This window comes from Melanerpes formicivorus, unplaced genomic scaffold (genome assembly GCF_026170545.1).
Source record: "Melanerpes formicivorus ecotype bairdi unplaced genomic scaffold, bMelFor1.0.p_v2 SCAF_2, whole genome shotgun sequence".
NCBI lineage: Eukaryota > Metazoa > Chordata > Aves > Piciformes > Picidae > Melanerpes > Melanerpes formicivorus.
The window spans coordinates 22,258,781-22,279,725 of record NW_027142354.1 but is presented as its reverse complement, the minus strand read 5'-3'; the positions used below and the strand labels follow the sequence as shown (position 1 = coordinate 22,279,725).

At 39.7% G+C, this 20,945-nt stretch overlaps 1 protein-coding gene across 9 annotated transcripts in view; it reads right to left on the bottom strand.

Moving 5' to 3' along the window:
- The window catches only part of QKI (QKI, KH domain containing RNA binding), a 162,139-nt gene that overhangs the window by 87,643 nt on the left and 53,551 nt on the right, over window positions 1-20,945 (bottom strand). For all 9 annotated transcript variants that reach the window (XM_068152913.1, XM_068152920.1, XM_068152927.1 and 6 more), the window contains exon 3: window positions 13,001-13,117. In XM_068152913.1, coding sequence (XP_068009014.1) covers window positions 13,001-13,117 — 117 coding nt within the window. The remainder of the gene's footprint in view (window positions 1-13,000; window positions 13,118-20,945) is intronic.

The following is a 20,945-nucleotide window of genomic DNA, read 5'->3' as shown; positions in this document are numbered from 1 at the left end:
CTACACAAACAAGTACAATAAAAACAACCCCACAGTGATATAAGGATGCTTCACATGGTAATGACATGAACCAAGACAAAGAGAGCAAGGGTCTTCCAAATGTATAACTTCTGCATTACAGTAAAAGATTTATTGTAGCTTCTACTAGGCACTATTAGTTTAACACAAGATTTAAGAGTCAAAGAATTAAACGTAAAGCAAGACACCACACCAAATGACAAAACTCCTTTTTCTTTACCACCACTAGGTTCATGAGGAAAGAACAACATTAACAACCACCCCACACACACGACAAAAAAAAAAACAAAACAAAACAAAACACCACAACACACATCAGCCTCCAAACAGCTGAAAAGTCAGGACAGGTTAGTTCATAATTACATTGCCTATTGTACTTCTCAGGAATCAAGAGATTTCAAAAATTATAGTTGAGATACCAATTAAAGTAAATGTTTAACTTAATCCTTATATTGCATCCATAAATTACCTACAGAAATCCCTATGCAAGTCTACAGGCAGTATTATCTACTCTGCACACCTCTTCAAGAGCTACTACACTCAGAGTTCATGTTCCAGTTGCTTCAAGGCAAGTCAATAGTGCAAATTCACCAATCATCCTGACTCCTAGGAGTTACTTTTGGGGTTTTTTTTAACTCTTGGACTTCTTCCACTTCCCTTTCAGATGGCATGTTAAATGATTATAACTATTACTTAGTTATTACATGAGAATACTGTTACTTGCTTTCTTTTGCCTCATGTTATCTTGTTTGAATTATTGAAGTCCCCCCCAGTCGCAACACTATTTTAACTCCAGCGTTTGCATCATTAGCAAACATACAAAGTGCTACTACAAACTAAAACTCAGTTTAGCACACTTTGACAGCACCTTTGACATTTTCAGAGGGTAAATGAAGCACTATGGAAATTAACCATCCCTCTATTTATACAGCATGTGACCATTCAGAATGCAGTCAGCAAAGACCAAGGTGGAAAAAGACAGCCAGAGAAGATCTCTGTAGAGACCTATGAGGAACTGTATGTCAAAGCAAGGAAAATGAAACAAGGGAGAAACTCATGAAAGGGGAGCAAACAAAGAAAAATGTTTTAGCCTAGTCATAAACAAATGCAACAAAAACATTAAGAGATTCATGACCCTACAAAGACATGTGAGAAACAAGCTCACTCCTTAAAATTTGTTGAAGGACAGTCTGTTAAAGGAGGTTTATTTACAGCGCTAGGTACATACCTTCTGGCATGTACAACTTTCCTCCCCACACTGGGGGCTTTCATAACAGAACTCTTCCTGTACAACATCCTGATTGGTTCCAAGGACAAAGAACTTCTGCCCCACAACATGCATGTCCCCACCACTACATGTCTGGTGGTGGTCTCTTCAGGTGTCAGTGAATGCTTGCCCAGACACACTGACCAGTACCTGACCCAGCATGAAATACCCATGGCTCTCACCTTGGGGGCAGGATCCTCACATTCTTCCTGCTTGCTTGCCTATACCCTTAATTAGCTGAAGCAAAATTACTTCCCCTATGGTATTTTATCACACACACAAGGAGAAAAAAACCTCCCTGTAGCTCCTGTTATGAAAATACAACTGCTTTATAAATTATTTTGGATTGCACTCGGCATGACTGTGCATATGTTCACTCCCCAGAAATATTAGTTCTTCACACATGAAAACATTCTGCAGCTTCACAGAAACTCTGTGGCAAATTCATAACATTGTTGTAACAACTACGACACCTCCATCCTGTACTGATTCCACCCATTAAGTTTCTACATAACTCTATTTTATTCTGAGTAAGCTTTCATCCGTTCATACAGATGCTCAACTGAGTTGTTACAAGTTTTAAACACATGGTTGTTTAAGATACATTCCATGTGCATACACTTCAATGAGTCCTATATTCATCAAAACATTTCCTATTCACTGTGCAAAAACATGAATTAGCAGATGTGCTACTAACTATTCTCAGAAAAGTCTAATAAAAATGTGAAACTGTGTGTCAATAAATTCCTCTCTATTGTCTGAAAAATGTAAACACTGTATTAAGGATACTGTCCCACTGTATCCCCATCAACATCTACACAGCTACTTGAATTTCATTAATACCCTTAATATCACAGTATCACCAAGGTTGGAAGAGACCTCAAAGATCATCAAGTCCAACCTGTCACCTAGGACCTCATGACTAGACCATGGCACCAAGTAACACATCCAATCCCCTCTTGAACACCTCCAGGGATGGTGACTCCACCACCTCCCTGGGCAGCCCATTCCAATGGCGAACGACTCTCAGTGAAGAACTTTCTCCTCATCTCGAGCCTAAACTTCCCCTGGTGCAGCTTGAGACTGTGTCCTCTCATTCTGGTGCTGGTAGCTTGAGATTAGAGACAAACTCCCTCCTGGATACAACCACCTTTCAGGTAGTTATAGAGAGTAATGAGGTCTCCCCTGAGCCTCCTCTTCTCCAGGCTAAACAATCCCAGCTCCCTCAGCCTCTCCTCACAGGGCTTGTGCTCAAGGCCTCTCACCAGCCTTATTGCCCTTCTCTGGACATGTTCAAGTGTCTCAATGTACTGTAAGCCATATCCATCATCTTGCACAATTAAACACTACAAATTATTTCTACCTGGAAAAAATTAAACTAGCAGAAAGCAAAATATCTATCTTCTATTCAATTAGTAATTTAAGTATTTCATTTCAGCAACAGTAGTATTTTTTGGTGCTTTTTTCCCCCCTCTATGGAGAAAAGCCTTCCCATCAGTCTCAATAAATTTGTTAACTCTCACCCTAAAATACTATATACAGAATGTTAAAAAATGGCCTGTATTCTGCCTGCCAGCAGCCCCTAAAAGTTATAGAGAACCTAGAGATTACAAGAACTGGTACTTAACTCAGGAGATACACAGGCATGCTATTTTCCTCCCTGAATCAACAGGTTCTGCTTCTATTCTTCCATTTCAGTAGTCTCAATCTTCACACAGGAGAGGGAAATTCCAGTGAATCTCAAACTAAACATGGTCTTTCCCACACAGAAATCCAGGCTCAGTTTCACAGTACTCAAACACATTCAAAACCCTGAACACAAGTAATTTCTGGTAAAAGTAAACTTAAAACACCACATTAATTAAGAATGAAAAAACTCAGCCATATACAAAACAGAATCATCCACTGAAGGGCAACTCAGAAGTTTAAAGTTTCAGCCTAGAAAAATCTAGAATCCAGGAAGTTTATTGGTGCTGATAAATGAGAACAGAGGTAAAGCCTGTAAAACTGTGAGGAGAAAAAAAAAGGTAACAAAAATATTTGTCCTTTCACAACACATCATGAAGACAAGAAAATATCAGTGAATCTATCATTTATGGAATCTTACAATAATCAACTCCCCTGTTATAGCAGTATTAGATAGAACTCAACACTATTACTCCTGTGAGAGAAGACTAAAGTTTTAAGAAATCGTGACTGTACATTAGAATGTCTATACTCTTAAAGCCTAACCTAAGTTCAGTAACTTCTCTCTTATCCTTTTGTGTGGAAAAACTTTCATGTTCCAGTAAATCTTCATTATTTAAACCATTAACTTCTTTCACTACTTTGACAGACAAAACGTTGTTTGTTTCTTTCTTCTTGTTGTTCTGTTGTTGCTTTGAGGTTTTTTGGTTTGATTTTACTCTTTAAGATGACTTTGTCAATACTTCTAAACAGTTCAGCGTGAAGCATGAAACGTCCCCCAGATCTCTGCAGACTTCTATTCAAATGCGAGATACAGTTGCAAACTGTAGCATAGTCAACTTTAGTAACACAATTAAAACCCTCTGTCCCTCCCACATAGCAAAAGCTTAAGAGTAATTTTTACAGAAAGGCACTTTCTACTATGGCACAGATTAAAATGAGTAAATTACTCAACAGACAAAGAATTTTATTTTATAAGAGACTTATACACAGATGGTGAAGCAAGAATTCAAAATTCCCTTGATATATGCTTTTTCACTACAGTTCATGTTACTTTTTTCCAATTTCAAGAAAATAAAGATTCTCTTACCTCTTGATCATAAGGGTTTTTTTGCACACAGGAAACAAACAGAAAACCAAATAAAGGGAAAGCAAATAATACAAGTTGTGTTCTACTAACATAAAATCACAGAATTGTTAGGGTTGGAAGGGACCTCAAGGATCATCTAGTTCCAACCCCCCTGCCATGGGCAGGGACACCTCACACTAGATCAGGCTGCTCAGAGCCACATCCAGCATGGCCTTAAAACCTCCAGGGATGGGACTTCTAACACCTCCCTGGGCAATCTGCTCCAGTGTCTCGCCACCCTCATGGTGAACTTCTTCCTAACATCCAATCAGAATCTATCCATTTCTACTTCTGTTCCATTCCCCCCAGTCCTATCATTACCCAACACCCTAAAAGCCCCTCACCAGCTTTCTTGGAGGCCCCCTTAAGATACTGAAAGGCCACAATAAGGACTTCTTGGAGCCTTCTTTTCTCCAGGCTGAACAGCCCCAACTCTCTCATGATGTCTTCATACGAGAGGTAGTCCAGCTCCCTGATCATCCTCATGGCCCTTCTCTGGACACATTCCAGCACCTCCAGATCCTTCTTGTAACAGAAGCTCCAGAACTGGATGCAGTACTCCAGGGTGGGATCTCACTAGAGTGGAGTAGAGGGGAAGAATCACCTCCCTCGACCTGCTGGCTATGCTTCTCTTGATGCAGCCCAGGATATTATTTGCTTTTTGGGCTGCAAGTGCACACTGGTGGCTCATGTTGAGCTTCTCATCCACCAGCACCCCCAAGTCCTTTTCTTCAGGGCTACTCTCAAGACAGTTGCTGCCCAGCCTATATCGGTGCTTGGGATTGCCCTGACCCAGATGCAGGACAAGATGCCTCTGGATGGCCTCCAAAGGTCGGTGGGGTCCCTGGACTGCCATGACTTTTGGAATATGATGGAGAATGGTTTAGTGACATCATCCACCAGTCACCATCACTGGAGATGTTTAAGAAGAGACTGCATGAGGTACTTGGTGCTTGGTACTTGGTTTAGTAGATTAGATGGTGTTAGGTGATGGGTTGTACTTGAGAATCTTGAACATCTTTTCCACCCTGGTTAATTCTATTCCCTCAGAACCCATGGGTGTATCCCATCAGGTCCCATGGACTTGAACATTTTCAGGTTCTTCAGATGGTCATGAACCTGATCGTCACTCACAATGGGTAGTTCCTTCTTCCAGTCCCTGACACTATCTTCTGTTATTCCGCGAGTGTGGCTGGAGCCCTGTTTTGTTCACACTACACCAGTCGGCAGCTTGCAGTATCTTTAACAAAATACTTAAGCACTATTAAGTCAGTTATTTCTGCATTTCATTGGTTCAATATCCAGTTAACTATTTATGAATTTAACTGCTCTCAGAAGGACATATATCCAAGCTTTCTGAAGTCAATCACAGTTCAGGGCTTCAGCTACTTTTCACATTACATAGGAAAGCATCTCTCCAAATAGTTAAACTATGCTCAAAATATATCCAGCATACAGCCAATAAAAACCAAAGGCATGATAAAATAAATCCAGTGAAACAATGCATCGTATCTCATACATATCAATTTTGAAGGACCTCAGGCACTGACATTTTTCTGTCCTTCAAAATAAAATCAGTCTGCTTTTGAAAGTAAGATCATTCCTCAGACTTACGTGAAAAGACTTAAGCAATAAATTACTTGAAATAAGTGTTTTGTCATATTTTCTTTAAAACAAAGAAAATATTCTCCTCCTGTAAAATTCACTTTCCTATACATAGCTAGACTAATTGTGCCTACACGGTATTCTTCACTATTGTCCCATGCAAACTCCATGATTTTAGAAGTAGTATATAGGTAAGATTTAGAACATAGTACTCCAGAGACTAGGCTACAAAATCCCCACAAACTGGCTTAAGAAGAGTCAACCTTCAGTCAGAAGTAATTTAAGAAATAACATCTGTTACCCTCAACACTGCTGCCTGTTGAATTTAACTATGTATTTTCCACTAATCAGTCTTTAGCATTTAATCATGTAATCGAGTCAGTAACACATTTCAGGATTCCACCTCCCCCCCCCTTCTAATTTTACAGTATTAGTTAATAGTGGGAAGTCCTTCCTCTTCAGAGTGTCACTGCTCTCAGATTACCAGGGATGTAGCTCAAAACTCTGCTTTGCAGGTGAAAAGGTAAGTAAGCCATGCTTCTGTACTTCTTTTAAAAAACAGTAAGAATAAAACAAAATCCAGCTTTATGACTCCCCTTGCATTCAAAATTATTGGTACAAATGGAATAAAGGTTTTAAAATTGGAAATAAAAAAAGCCTACTTTGTCAAGTACTACTAAAAATATAGCTTATGAGCAACCAAAATTATTTTGATTGTATCTTATATTTTACAAACAACCTCTAGGAAGGCAAAGTGGTATCGGCCAAATATATTGTTAAACAGGCTTGGATTCTAAGATACAGGATTTTCTTCACTACACAGCTACAGAAATCCTCATACAGATACATTACATTCTTCACTGTATATTTAAATGGCAGATATGTTGAATATTTAAATTCAGTAGCACCTTTATATGAATTTTTTGTTTAGTTTAAAACTAAAATGTCAAGTACTACAATGGTCAAAAATAATGTATGATGAAAACCTCAACACAGAAATGCTTATTTATGAGAAACTGCATTTAGAAGAAATGCCACTGCAGAATGCTACATGCTGAAGTCAAATTATTCCCAGGGTACTATCTTAAATACTTCAATCTGAATGCTGTAAGTAATTTTCTACTTAATGTTTATAACCTGAATGCTGTCAAGTCAGAAATATGCTGCATAGGTACTGCTTCAATCTTAGCTGAGCAGTTTGCTCATACAATGACTTATAATGTATAGTCACAGAAGCTGACAGCAATTACAAGTGAATGCAACCATCAGTTTGGCAGTCAAGTCTTCCATAAACAAGTTGCAGCTTGCACATGCAACAAAAGTTAATAGAGCATGATGCTGATACCCTAAAATTTTGAACTGCTAGTCCACATTGCCTCAGTGAGTTTCCAGTAAGTAGACATCAATTAATTTTATCAAGCAGTAATGATGGATACTAACAAAGGATTCTGCTACACACATATTAAAGTAAGCACCTGCCTGCCAGAAACTTCATTGGCATTGTCAGAAAGGCTTTTTTATTTTAAGGCTTTTTTATTTTAAGGAATAAAAAGGAAAAGACAAAAAAAAAAAAAAAGGACAAAGATGACAAAAGGGCAGTCATTCTAATAATGTATTAGATGTACAGACTTGCTCTACCTGTTCACATGCCAATGTCCCCAGTCACTTAAGATATTTGCCTCCTTTTTGGTTTTTTCCTCCTCCTATTCCTAACAGTACTGACAAACACTCAAACCCCTACCTTTCCAACTAGTTACAGAAGTTTTTTCACTTGCCATTGCAAACGATGGCCATGATTTCTCACCACAGATATACAAAACATTCAAACAGCAGCAGCATGCCTGTGTGTCAACACAGATTTTAGAGGCAACATTCTTGAGCCACACATGAAGGCTGGTCAACCTTTTGTTCTGAAACACAGAACTTTATTTCCTATCATATGCTAAATATATTCCATTCAACAGAAATGGTTGCACCATAGTTTTGTCTGTTCACACATAGTACTTTTCACAGAATGTAAAAGCTTAGCATCCTGTAATTATAGGGTAGCAATAATAGGGTTTGTTTAACAAGATGCACTATGAAGTATATATTATTTGATGTCAGTAAATTCAATGCTTTTTAAGACTTTCCATTGGAAATCAAAGTGCATATGATCATATTTGTAAGATGAAAAGGTATTAAAATATATTATTCCACACAGACAGATATCCCAATCACGAGGCTGAAATTTTTTTCCACTCTAATCTTTTCCTCAAGCTTTGTATGGTTATTAAGGATAATTTTTAAATCCCTTTTTAGCCTTACTAAAAAAAAAAGACAAACCAATACAAACAAAACAACAAAAAAACAGAACCAATAAAACAGAACAAAGAAACCCAAAACACATAACCCAAAATCAGGAGAGTTCAAAGAACTGGAGTTGTTTACTATGACAACTGCACCAGCCAAAGGTCACAACTGGTACTAACCAAGTGCTTGCCTGTCACGAAACTTTACTTAATTTCTGATTGCAGTGATGCAGGAACAAGTAAGCTGTAGGTCAGGAACCACAAGCCCGTTCAAACAATTCAATATGGAGTGAAGCTCAGCAGATTTGAAGCTCATGCAGTGGATGAAAGCATTGAGTTCTTCAAATTTAGAATTGTATAGCTACCTGCCTTTCTCTGAAATAATCAGTTGTAAGGGGAAAAAAAAGAAGGAAAAAACATCACAGTGAGGTGCTTCCTCATGAAACAGAAACAAATAATGTCCACTTACTCCTCACACACTGTTCTAGAGGAGATGCTAGACAAAAAGTAGGAAAAAATTGGAAAAAACAAGGCAGTAGACCAACACTGCTGCAAGCCAGCAGCCTGATACCACAAGGCTGCATAAACCTGAAGTGAGGTAACAGCAGTCAGTGTGTTCAGGAGCAGAGAGCTGACTCCTCATGGCCATGCCAGTGTCTATTTTACAAAATACACATAAGACAAGGAAGATGACAAAAAACAGTGTTTTGCTTATCCATCACTGGACAGTCTTCCCTTTAATTAACCAGCATTCTTTTACTGGTGTGAAAATTGCTAGCTTCCCTTACTACCTAAGCAGAGGTGCATTCAGACTAAGTAAAAAATGCCTTGGTCTCAATTAAATTACATGTTCATTAGCTTTGGATGAATGCCTGCAAGCCCTCTCCCCTCCCCAGTAATCGTCAAGTACCTTCAGGCTCTAATCACAATATTCTCAGTAATTAAGGTTTTGATTTTGAATTTGTCTAAAGCTGCCTAGAGAGATGTTCTGATTACCAGCTGAGCCTCAGATACAAATGATTTGAGGATTTCTCTTGCTTTCTGAGGGAAATCTGTCATCAGTTTTCAAGAATTGATGCTAAGTCAAGCAATTTGGCCATGTGACAAAGATTCTAATTCTTTATTCATAGGCTGACACAGGAGAGCAGAATTTGTAAATACATTTTTTTCAGAACACATTCAGATGGTTTCATTTCCAACATGTCAGCCTTTGTATTTTCTCTTGGATTCCTACAACTACTAGCAAGGTAGAAAAAGTGAAGTAGATGGAGAGTTTACTGTAAAAGATGGCATTTAGTACCATGCAGTTGTCACATTACAGATTGACAGTGGGTTTTCTTTCCTCATACAGTAAGGTTGAGGTGGTTGTGTTTTTTCTAACTAGCACCAGGCAATCTTAGCTTTGCAGATACTAAATATACTTATAAAATATGTACACCCATTAACCTGAATTTCTTATCCTCTTCAATTTTCAAAGTAGTTAGTCAAAAACTGCAAAAACCTTAAGTACCAACTTTTCTAGTAAGTCTGTTCCTAGATGAAAGGAAAGGTTTAAAAAACCCCATTGTAGCATAACCTTCAATGAGACAATACTATTACTTCTGTAGTTTAGCCTTTGAAGTACACTAGCATTCTGAAGTAAAACCTGCAAAGACAGAAGTCCCTTGAGAAAAATAAAAAAGCTTGTTATCATTAGAAGGCATCTGCAAGACTAAGAAGTTCATACTAAGCCTCAAAAAACTAGGTGACTGAAGGTCTCAGCTCCTCTAAGCTTCTTCTCAAAGACAAAAGTCAAGTAACTCACACTGCCTATTGTCCTTTGAAGACTCCCCAAAAAAGAAAAAGTGTGGGGAAGACTGATAATAATCTATCCAAAAATACCATATCCCCACATTGTACACCTGCCCCCAAGCTATTGAAAGAGACTGTTATCCAAGTGAAACCGTGAGAGGAAATGCCTGGATTACAGTGTGATACGGGGCTTTATGGAATAAAGCTGGTCACACTGAATAAACAGTGTATCCCTTTCTAACAACTATGTCCTCCAAGAGTAGCTGACAGATTGATGATGCCTAGCCTGTGCTGGAAGTTCCCAATCTAAGTAAAACAAAAGGCTGTAAGAAGATACCACAGACATCAAGACTTAAAGAAAGAACAACTCAAAAATGTAGAACTGTTGCTCCTTATGAGTAAACTTTACTCATTGACTTGTCATTACAATACTTAAACATACACCCCTTTGATCTTACCTACAAGATCAGCCCTCTCAAGAGTACACACTATTAATTTTGTAGATACTGTTGCTCTATTTGAAGGCGAAGAAGGTATACACCAATCAAGTTATTAGGTAGTCATACTTAAACTTTGGTGATAAGAAATGGTATATAACACATGGAGAATTTTTAGGAGACATCCTAGCTTTGCAGGTGACTACCTAGCATCTGTAGTTGCACAACTTTGTTAATAAATATCTCGTCTCTGTGCATATATTGGCACAGGTGAAAGAATCAGTTTTTCTGACAACAAGATGAGTCATCACTGGAGAGGACAGGTTCTGAAGCAGCAGCAGGAAGTTGTGAGCACTAAATCTAACAGCTATCTAGACACCATCCTAAACAAGCTGTTCTGGGTGACCCTGCTTGAGGAGAGATGTTAAACAAGAGAACCTCCCAAGGGCTCTTCCAACCTCCATCAGTGATTCTATAAGAGATTTCACAAATGGAGTGAGTGGATTATAACTTGGTCCAAGGAACACACAGCAACTTCGGGAAATCCAAAGTCATCTTTAATGCTCTCTACAAAAGGATCTGCAAATTAATTTAATGGATCTCATCAGAAGAAAAATTTAGGCCTCCAGAGACCCTTTTTTCTTTCTTTTGCACACAACTTTAGCTGTTGGAAAGTAGAGCTACTGCTAAGACAGCTGTCTGCTTTTCCACACAGCAAAGCCAATCTGTAAACCTTTTAAGGACATATCAGACGATCATTGTTTATGACTATCTTAAATAGACACACATTTACTACTAACAGAAAGATATTATATCTGGACCATTGATCTTGGGGCCTCAATCTGTACTTAAAATGTTTTGTGAAGAACAGACACATGAATAGCTAATGGTATCTAGTAACATAAATTAACTAGAACTAGGATTTCTATATAGAAGAAAAAGATACAAACCCTAACTCCCAATGAACTACCCTGATCTAGAATTACTATTGCTAAACCAATGACAGAGCATAAATAAACTTAAATTCTGCCCATAAATGAAGACAGGAAATGCATTCTTGATGAAAAATACAATGTAATTTTAAAACTACATTTAAATTGGAAGAGAAATTAATGGAATTTTAAGTACTCCTTTTTAAAAATACCTGTACTTCCCTTTGGAATTGATGGCCTGACAATTCATTTGCTGCAAACTAAATTCTAGTATATTCCACACAGAAAGGATTACTTTATTAAACAAGTTATCAGAACTCTTAATGTCTAATTAATCTACCAGCGTAGTGGTAGCTTCCAAGAGTTGATCAAATAGTCTTCTCTTATAAAAAAACAGGTGAAGCTGCAAACTTTTAAAGGGAGTATTTTCATTAAGTCCCCTGCCCCAGCATTATTTTTATTTAAATACAACACAAGATGCAAACCACTGACTACTATTAATAGCCACAAAGCTGTGTCATTAGATTGTTTGCATACAGGTAACCATACGCCGGCAAATTTTGTTATGTCAAGTGAGGCATGCTGAAATTTAAATACTCAAATTTTAATGTCTCCTACCACCCCCAAGTTACAGCAAATCAGTATTTCAAAATCCTGTAAAAAACCCCATCAACTCCAGTTCTATTTATCCACTTAAGAGTTTAAGACCCAATAACAGCAAGACTCGTTTATGTATTAAATGATGCCTGCCCTCCCTCCCCCCCACCCAAGAGGCAGAAATACTTCAGAACATAAACTGTTTTTAAAAAAACACCATTACAAATCAAGCATTAGAGACAACATCCTCCTGTATTACGGAACCTGGACAACCTAAAACTCTCTAGGTTAGAACAGATGTTTGCTCAAAAGCTGGCAAGCTAACATCCAAAATAGCTACAGACAGAATAAGAGAGAGATGGGTGATAGTATTACAGTAGATCACAAAAACAAAGAGGCATCAAAGGAAGTTTTGAAAGTGGCACAAACTCTGGAGTCTGAGATTTTTAACTGGATAGAAATCAGCTTTCCATTTTAATTGTCATGTGCTGCAACAGAATGTATTAAGTGGCTGATCAGATAAGAAAAAGAGGTTTTCCAAAGGAAGAACCAATAGAAACAGTACTTATGGGAACAAAGCAATAAAGAGTAGTTTCAAGCGCACACTTCAAAACTGCAGTGGTATCAATGCACCTTCAGCAGCAGCAGCAACCAGAGGAAGAGGGAAATAGCTAGAAAATAAATCTGCAAAAAGAAATTACTTCCAGGAGTTATCACCAAAGCAATTCGACATTCAGTCCCAGCATGTGTATTACAGGAGAGGGCAAGGAACAGCCCTTATTACATCACAACTCCACCTGAATGCAAAACACATCTAGAAACACAGTGTTCCTTGGTTTACTCAGACAATTCACTACCAGAAATACATTAAACTTGCTTTTCTTTTAATCCACACTACTTCCAAAAATCACTATTTTGGTATTTAAATACAAAATAGTTATGTAAAAGATCATTTAGGTAAAGAGTTTTGCTTTAGAAAAATATGTTTAACAATGTTTTCCCTTGCCTTGTGAAACATGACAATTACAAGAATAATTTTTAATTGCCACTTAGACTCCCAATTGCACCACTATGGAGCATGTACATTTAACTTCTTTAGGTTAGCTTGTGTTATTTACTAAGTCTCTAAAACATACTAGATAACAGAAAAATACTTAGTAAAAGCACAACAAACAAGACCAAGAGCTTATCCTCTGTAGGGAAGTAAAACTATGCATCTGAAACTACACTACCTTTCAAGAGCTTACCTTCTTTTTGTCCCTCATGGAGCCCTTCCCTCGGACCATTATCTTGCATCCTGTCTCTGCCTCAAGTTGTTTAGCTGTTAGTCCTCTGGGCCCAAGGATTCTTCCAACAAAGTTGAACTGGAAAAAAACCCACAGCATTATTTCTATAAAAATAAGTAAACAGTTTAAAAATTAGTAAGATGTATTTGTGTCTTTAAAATACCATTGAGTGCTTATCAGTTTAGGATACTGCACACTAAATATCTGAGGTTAAAGAAAGATTTAAGTACTACTTTTACATATTTGATACCTATGTATACCCTGCTTTGGGGAATATGGGTTTCAGGTGAAAACATCTTTTCTAAGTTTAATATCTTTTAGTCTAGGGCAGTGGTAGTTGGAATGTCCTCATCATTAAGTCATGTGAGCCACTACAAACCACCGTTCCCTCACCACTAACATGACCAGACATGCTCATTAGCGCAACAATGTGCATCAAATTGCAGAAACACATAGGTCCTGGTTGCATGACTAGACATGCACACAACTCTCATGTGGGGGGGATTAATACAGTGCCAGGCATAGATCCATGCCAGGGGAAGAGGGGTTATTTTGGATAGATACTAGCTGGTCACCCACATCTACAGAATCTTATTTACCAGGCCCATAGCATTTCTTTCAGAAAAACAAACAAACAAATCAGCCAATTCAAACAACAACTGAGGGTTCTTACATAATCACTGCAGGCTGCATGGGGAACATTTCTAGAAGGCATTGAATTTGCCAACTACCTATATATACACAGACACATTACATATATGTACATATGTGCATATAGAGGCACATGACAAAAGCAAATGACAGTTTTTGTAAGTTGCACCCTTCACTCAGTTGTGCATACAAATAGAATTAAGTATTTCACATTTAGGTAGCTAGCTTCAAAACCACAGAATTGTCAGAGTTGGAAGGGACCTCAAGGATCATCTACCCCCTGCCATGGGCAGGGACACCTCACACTAGATCAGGTTACCCAGAGCCACATCCAGCCTGGCCTTGCAAACCTCCAGGGATCTGCTTCCACCACCTCCCGGGGCAACCTGTTTCAGTGTCTCACCACCTTTGTGGTGAAGACTTTGTTCCTAATGTCTAGTCTAAATCTACCCTCCTCTAGCTTTGATCCATTCCCCCTAGTCCTATCACTACCTGATACCTTAAAAAAGTCCCTCAACAGCTTTACTGTAGGCCTCCTTCACATATCGGAAGGTGGTCTCCTTGGCACCTTCTCTTCTCCAAACTGAACCACCCCAACTCTCTCAACCAATACAATGGCATGCACACAGCATAAAAAGTTATTAAAAAATATGAAAAGCTTGAATATGAAAATATTTTGCTAACTGCTGATAAACCTTTTTGTTTATAGCCTTGCATGGGCTTCCTTTGCTTGCTGTATGGCCACAGCTATCACCACTATTAATAAATATACAAAAACTATATCAGAATTAATGCACAAAAAGCTGGAAAGAAGTATAAAGATTGATTACACAGTTCCTGCTCAGACAGCTCCAGAAAAAAACTTGCAATGTCTATGTTAACTCTTTTCACAACAGTACAGAGGACCCTGCACACCCAACAAAAAGCTTGTGTCATCTGGCCACCATTTGAGTTTTGTAAATGTGAACTGTATCTCAAGGAATCCTGTAAATCAAAGTGCTAGATCAGACTGAAACAGTACTCATTAATAATTAAAAAAAAAAAAAAAAAAAAGGTAGTATGTTTGAGTAGCATTTGTTATTTTCTCAATACTGGGGCTGAAGGCTACTATCTGGTGACCTGACTTGCTATCCAGGAATATTTGCCGTTTGTTGGGGGCTTAGATTTGAGGAGACTTCCGAGTCCAACCCCTCACCTCCCCAAGAGAGCAAGGACACCCTCAACTAGATCAATTTGCCCAGAACCCCATCAAGCCTCACCTTGAGTATCTCCAGGGAAGGGGTCTCTGCCTGGGCAACCTGTTTCAGTGTTCCACCACCCTCAAAGTGAAGAACTTGTTCCTAACATCCAATGTAAATCTGCTCTTCTCTAGTTTGAAGCCACTGCCCCTTGTCCTGTCACTGTAGGCCTTGTAAAGTCTCTCTCCATCCTTCTTGTAGGCCCCCCTCAGGTACTGGAACCCCTGATCATTCTCATGGCCCTTCTCTAGACACACTCCATCAGATCCATGTCCTTCCTATATCGAGGGCTCCAGATCTGTAAACAGTACTCCAGATGAGGTCTCACCAGAGCAAAGTGGCAGAATCACCTCTCTGGATCTGCTAGCAATGCATCTTTTGATGCAGCCCAAGGTGTGATTGACATTCTGGGCTGCAAGCACACACTGCCTGCTCATGTCCAGCTTCTCATCCATCAGCACCCCCCAAGTCCTTTTCCCCAGGGCTGCTTTCTAACACCTCATCCCCCAGTCTGTACTGACAGTGAGGATTGTTCTGGCCCAGTGCAGAACCCTGCACTTGCTCTTGTTGAACCTCATGAGGTTCACCTAGGCTCACCTCTCCAGCTTGTCCAGGTCCCTCTGGATGACATCCTGCCCCTACGGTGTATTGACAACACCACCCAGCTTGGTGTCCAGTACGGAAACCTGAAGGACACCACTTGTCACTGCTCTCCATCTGAACTTCAAGCCATTGAACACTACTCTTTGGATGTGACCATCCAGTCAATTCCTCATCCACTGAACAGTCCACCCATCAAATCTGTATCTCTCCCACCTGGCCAGCAGGATGTTGGGGGGGATGGGGTCAAAGGCCTTGCAGAAACCCAGACAGATCACATCCATAGGTCATCCCTTATCCACTGACATAGTCACTTTATCACAGAAAGCTACTAGGTTGGTTAGCCAGGACCTGCCCCTAGAAAAGCCATGTTGTCTGTCTTGAATCACCTCCCTGTCCTCCATGTCCCTTAGCATCTAGGAGGTCCTGTTCCATGATCTTCCCAAGCACAGAGGTGAGGCTGACAGGTCAGTAGTTCCCAGGGTCCTCCTTTCTACCCTTTTTAAAAATGGGTGTAATGTTTCCTTTCTTCCAGTCACCAGGTACTTCACCTGAATGCCAGTACTTTTCAAACATCATGGAGAGCGGCTTGGCAACTACATCAGCTACTTCCCTGAGGACTCCGAAATGCATCTCCTCAGGTCCCATGGACTTGTATATCTTCAGGTTCCTCAGATGATCATGCACCTTGTCTTCACTTCTACAGTGGGAGAGACTTTGTCTCCCTGATCTCCAACTTGTGTGCCATCGACATGAGAGCTATAAGGAGAGGGGTTGCCAGCGAAGACTGAGTCAAAAAAGAGCTGTTGATAATCTCAGCCTTCTCATCCACTGATACAAGTTCCTCATTGTTGCCCATCAAGGGGAATACACTTCCTTTAACTTTCCTTTTCTGGTTAACATACCTGTATAAGACTTACTTGTTTTTCTTTCAGTCCCTTGCCAAGTTCAGTTCCAGCTGTTCCCTGCCCCTCTTGACTGCATCCCCACACAATCAGCAGACAATCCCCCGCCTATGCTTAATGCCATAAGCAACCATTTAACCATACGTAACATTATTTCCTAGTTATTTTGCAGGGCTTTTCTCCCTTTCATTATTCTCAATCACACATTCTGGAAATTATAACCCAAATACTATGTGAAAGTAGTACTCTGTAACAACTACAGTGTGAATATGAAACCTCAGGCTCAAAGGACACAAACACAGACATTTCAGACTGAAGATTAAATTCAAAGAATATATCAAGAAAAGAGAAACTCTGCCTTAAGGACAGAGTCTGGATATTTTAGATCCTGGTAAACAAAGCTATTCAATGAAATTATGAAGAAGTTGTTTGCTTTCATTTCCTCAGTTAGATAAAACTGGTTTTGAGTTCTAAAACTCAACATATTTGAAATCCTTGTAAAACTGTAAAGACCAGAAATTAAGGTGTGAGTAGAAATTATGAACATAAGCAAAATTAAAAGTCTAAGAAAAATAACTGTTACAAAATGGTTAAACTGTTCATAGGGAAGATACATTCCCAAAATGATTTAGCATTCCAAGCTCCAAAAACAAACACATACTATGAAGTCTGAATCAACCGTCAGGGGAAAAAAAACAAACCAAGACGAAAGGCGTTTGTGAATGCATGCACAAACTGTGAATCATAGGAAATCAAGATTCACTAACACTGGATAGTGTAATGAACCAGCTACAAGTGATGAAGTTCAGCCTTGATAAATCAAAATCCTGCACTTTTTAGACATTCCATGCTCAACACCAAAATCATACCACTGTCTTACATAAAGAGCATCTTACTTGCCTTTCTGCACAACCACACTTCCTGTACACTAAAACTTTAATTACCTATCCCCTTCTACTGGCAAAGCCAAAATAATACTGCAAGTACAACTTCAAATAATTTTAACCAACATGCAAGGTGACGATCATTACATTGTGTCCCAAGAAATGTACCCTTGAGCTTAAAGCCATTTACCCTCATGCTACCAGTGCAAGCTCTTATAAAAAAATCCCCTCCTGGCTTTCCTGCAGGCCCTCTTCAGGTATTGGGGGGCTGCTGATCGCCCTGGAGCCTTCTTTTCTCCAGGCTGAACAGCCTGAACTCTCACAGCCTGTCCACCTGTAGAAGTGCTCCAGCCCTCTGATCATCTTTGTGGTCCTCCTCTGGACACATTCCAGCAGCTCCATGTCACTCTCGTGCTGAGGGCACCAGAACTGGACACAGTACTCTAGACAGGGCTCACAAGGGCAGAGTGGGGGTGAATCACCTCCCTCACCCTTCTGGTTACATTTCTTTTGATGCATCCCAGGATACAGCTGGTCTTCCAGGCTGCAAGTGCACACTGCCAGCTGATGTTGAGTTTATCATCAACTGACACCCCCAAGTCCTCCACAAGACTGCTCTCAAGCCACTTCTTAACCAGCCTATATTTGTGCTTGGGATTGCCCCAACACAAGTGAAGGAACTTGAACTCATTAGTTTCACAGAATTACAGAATGTTGGAGGTTGGAAGGGACCTCCAGAGATCAAGACTAACCCCCCTGCCAAAAGCAGGATCACCTAGGGTAGTCCGCACAGGAATGCATCCAGCCAGGTTTTGAAAGTCTCCAGAGGAGGAGACTCTCTGGTCAGCCTGTTATAGTGCTCCATCACCTTCACTGTAAAGAAATTTCTCCTCATGTTGAGGTGAAATCTTTTATGTTCAAGTTTGCATCCCTTTTTCCTTGTCTTAATACTGCACACCACCAAAAAGAGCTTGGCCCCCTCCACTTGTCACCCACCCCTCCGATATTTATACACATTGATCAGATCCCCTCTCAGTGTTCTCTTCTCAAGACTAAGCAGACCCAGGTCTCACAGTCTCTCTTCATAGGGGAGATGCTCAAGTCTCCTAATTATTTTCGTGGCTCTCCATAGGACTCATTCCAGCAGATCTCTCTCTCTCTCAAATTGGGGAGCCCAAAACTGGACACAGTATTTTGGGTGTGGTCACCAGGACAGAGAAGAGGGGGAGAAGAACCTCCACAGACCTGCTGGACACACTTCTTAATGCACCCCAGGATATCATTTGCCCTCTTGGCCACAAGGGCATATTGCTGTCCCTTGGAGAACTTGCTGTTCACCATGATTCCAAGGTACAAGGGTACAACAAGGTCAAATGCAAAAGTCTTCCACATGGGTCAGGGCAATCTTCATTATCAATATAGGCTGGGGAACAATATAATAAAGAGAAGCCCTGCAGAAAAGGACTGGGGGATACTCATGGAGAAAAGGCTGGAGACAAGCCACCAATATGCACTTGCAGCCTAGAAGGCAAATCACATCCTGGGCTGCATCACAAGATGTGGTCAGCAGAATAAAGGAGGTCATTCTGCCACTTTGGTGAGATGTCACCTGCAGTACTGTGTTCAGTTCTGAGGCCCTCAAGGTAACAAGGATGCAGACTTGATGAACAGAGTCCAGAAGAGGGCCACAATCATCTGGTCTGGAGCACCTCTCCAGGGAAGACCAGCTGAAAGGGTTACAGTTATTCAGCCTGGAAAAGAGAAGGCTCCAGGAAGACCTTGTAGTGGCCTTCAGGTACCTGAAGGATGCTTAGAAGAAAGCTGGGGAGGGACTGTTTACAAGGGCATGTAGCAAGAGGATGAGGAGCAATGGTTTGAAACTGGAGAAGGGTAGGCTTAGACTAGACATTAGGAAAAAATGCTTTACTATGAGGATGGTGGAACACTGCAACAGGTTTGCCCAGGGAGGTGGTGGAGGCCCCATCCCTGAAGACAATCAGGTTCAGGCTCCAAGCAGCATGATCTAGCTGAATGCCCCTGCTTACTGCCGGAGGTTTGGACTGGACAGCCTTTGAAGTTCCCTTCCAACCCCATTCTATGATTAGTCTCAAGCTTGCCATTTCATCCACGTTGTCTAAACACTCTTTAGAATTGTGACTTCTGGTTGAAAAATGCTGACTTACACTGCAAAACACTCTATTAAATGTTAAGCCAGTTTCTTATCTAGCTACTCACAGAATATTCTCCTCATAAAGAGCCTTCATAAATTGTTCCAGGGTAGCTCAACTCCATCTTTTCCAACTGTATGCATTAGCTCATGAATGTTTTTTAATTGAGCAAAATAAGGAAACTTTTTTTTTTCAATCAGCTAAGTTAGATCTTACTATGTCTTTCTTTCAGCTTTCAAATGAAAACACAAGATACAAAAAGCACAATAACAGTATGAAATTTAGGACTCTTTCAAGTTTTTCAACTTTTTCTGACAAAAAAAAAAAGGCGGCAGCTGAAGATACAACTGCATGGTTCAGTGCTTACGATATGTGAAAGCCAAGAAGCAACTAAAAACAATGTTATAATGGATTACATCTGGTAATTTTATCTGAAGCAGCAATGCTGACAGTTAGGTTAGCCATTTTGGGAGGGAGCCTTCTATGTTCTTGAGATCATAACAGTCCTGTTCCAAGACCATTTGGGAGGTAACTTAAAGCTGTCAGTTACAGGCTGAAGTGGTAACTTTTGAAATAACAGTAGGAACTGATTAAAGACACAGCCTTTCAGTTCACATTTAAAACTCCCATTTTTTCAGTCAAAGTATTTTCTGGAAATACTTCAAACTATTACTATTATCTCATCCAGCAGATAAGATGATACCACTAGATTTTTGATAGGTGTGACTAAGGAAATAAAGTATCTTTTTCCATTAATAGAAAATTCCAGATACATTTCATGCCTCATTAAGTATTTCCAGGGATTCAACATCACACTCATCACAACAGAAAATAGCTACACAACTGTTGTTGAGGAAAAGAAACAGTTAAGAGATACTACCAAATGAAAACAAACACATCATATGCATAGCTCATTTAGTGACCATATCATTCAAGTGACAGCAAAGAACGAAAAGTTTGCACGTACAGCCACTTGTACACATTTAATAAACCAAGTGAAAGAAGTACAAGGTTTCAGGAATAAAGTGTTTTGAAACTGCAGAATCTTTTACTACCTGTGTTAGCATGCATTTTGATGATTAAATATGCTCCACAGGAATTTGGCAGCAGACTATTTGCTGAGATGTTAAAGAGAGGATGCCAAACAAAGAAGATGGCATTATCATTGTCAGCAAAATAAAACACAGACAACATTAACCATATATAAACATTTTTTTATATACAGACTATCTTTAGGTATTTAAGACTGCTAGTGACATCAGTGAAGGCGTTTCCTGAGGTTTCTTCCAAAAAGACCTCATAGTAATAAAGAGAAGCTGCAAACCACAATGAAACATTCCCTCCATCCCTTACATGAAGCTTGTTCTCCAAGCAAAGTAACCAAGTAAATGCCAAAGTACGTATGCAGTGAATACCAGCATGACACACATAATCTACTTATGTCAGATATATCCACTTAT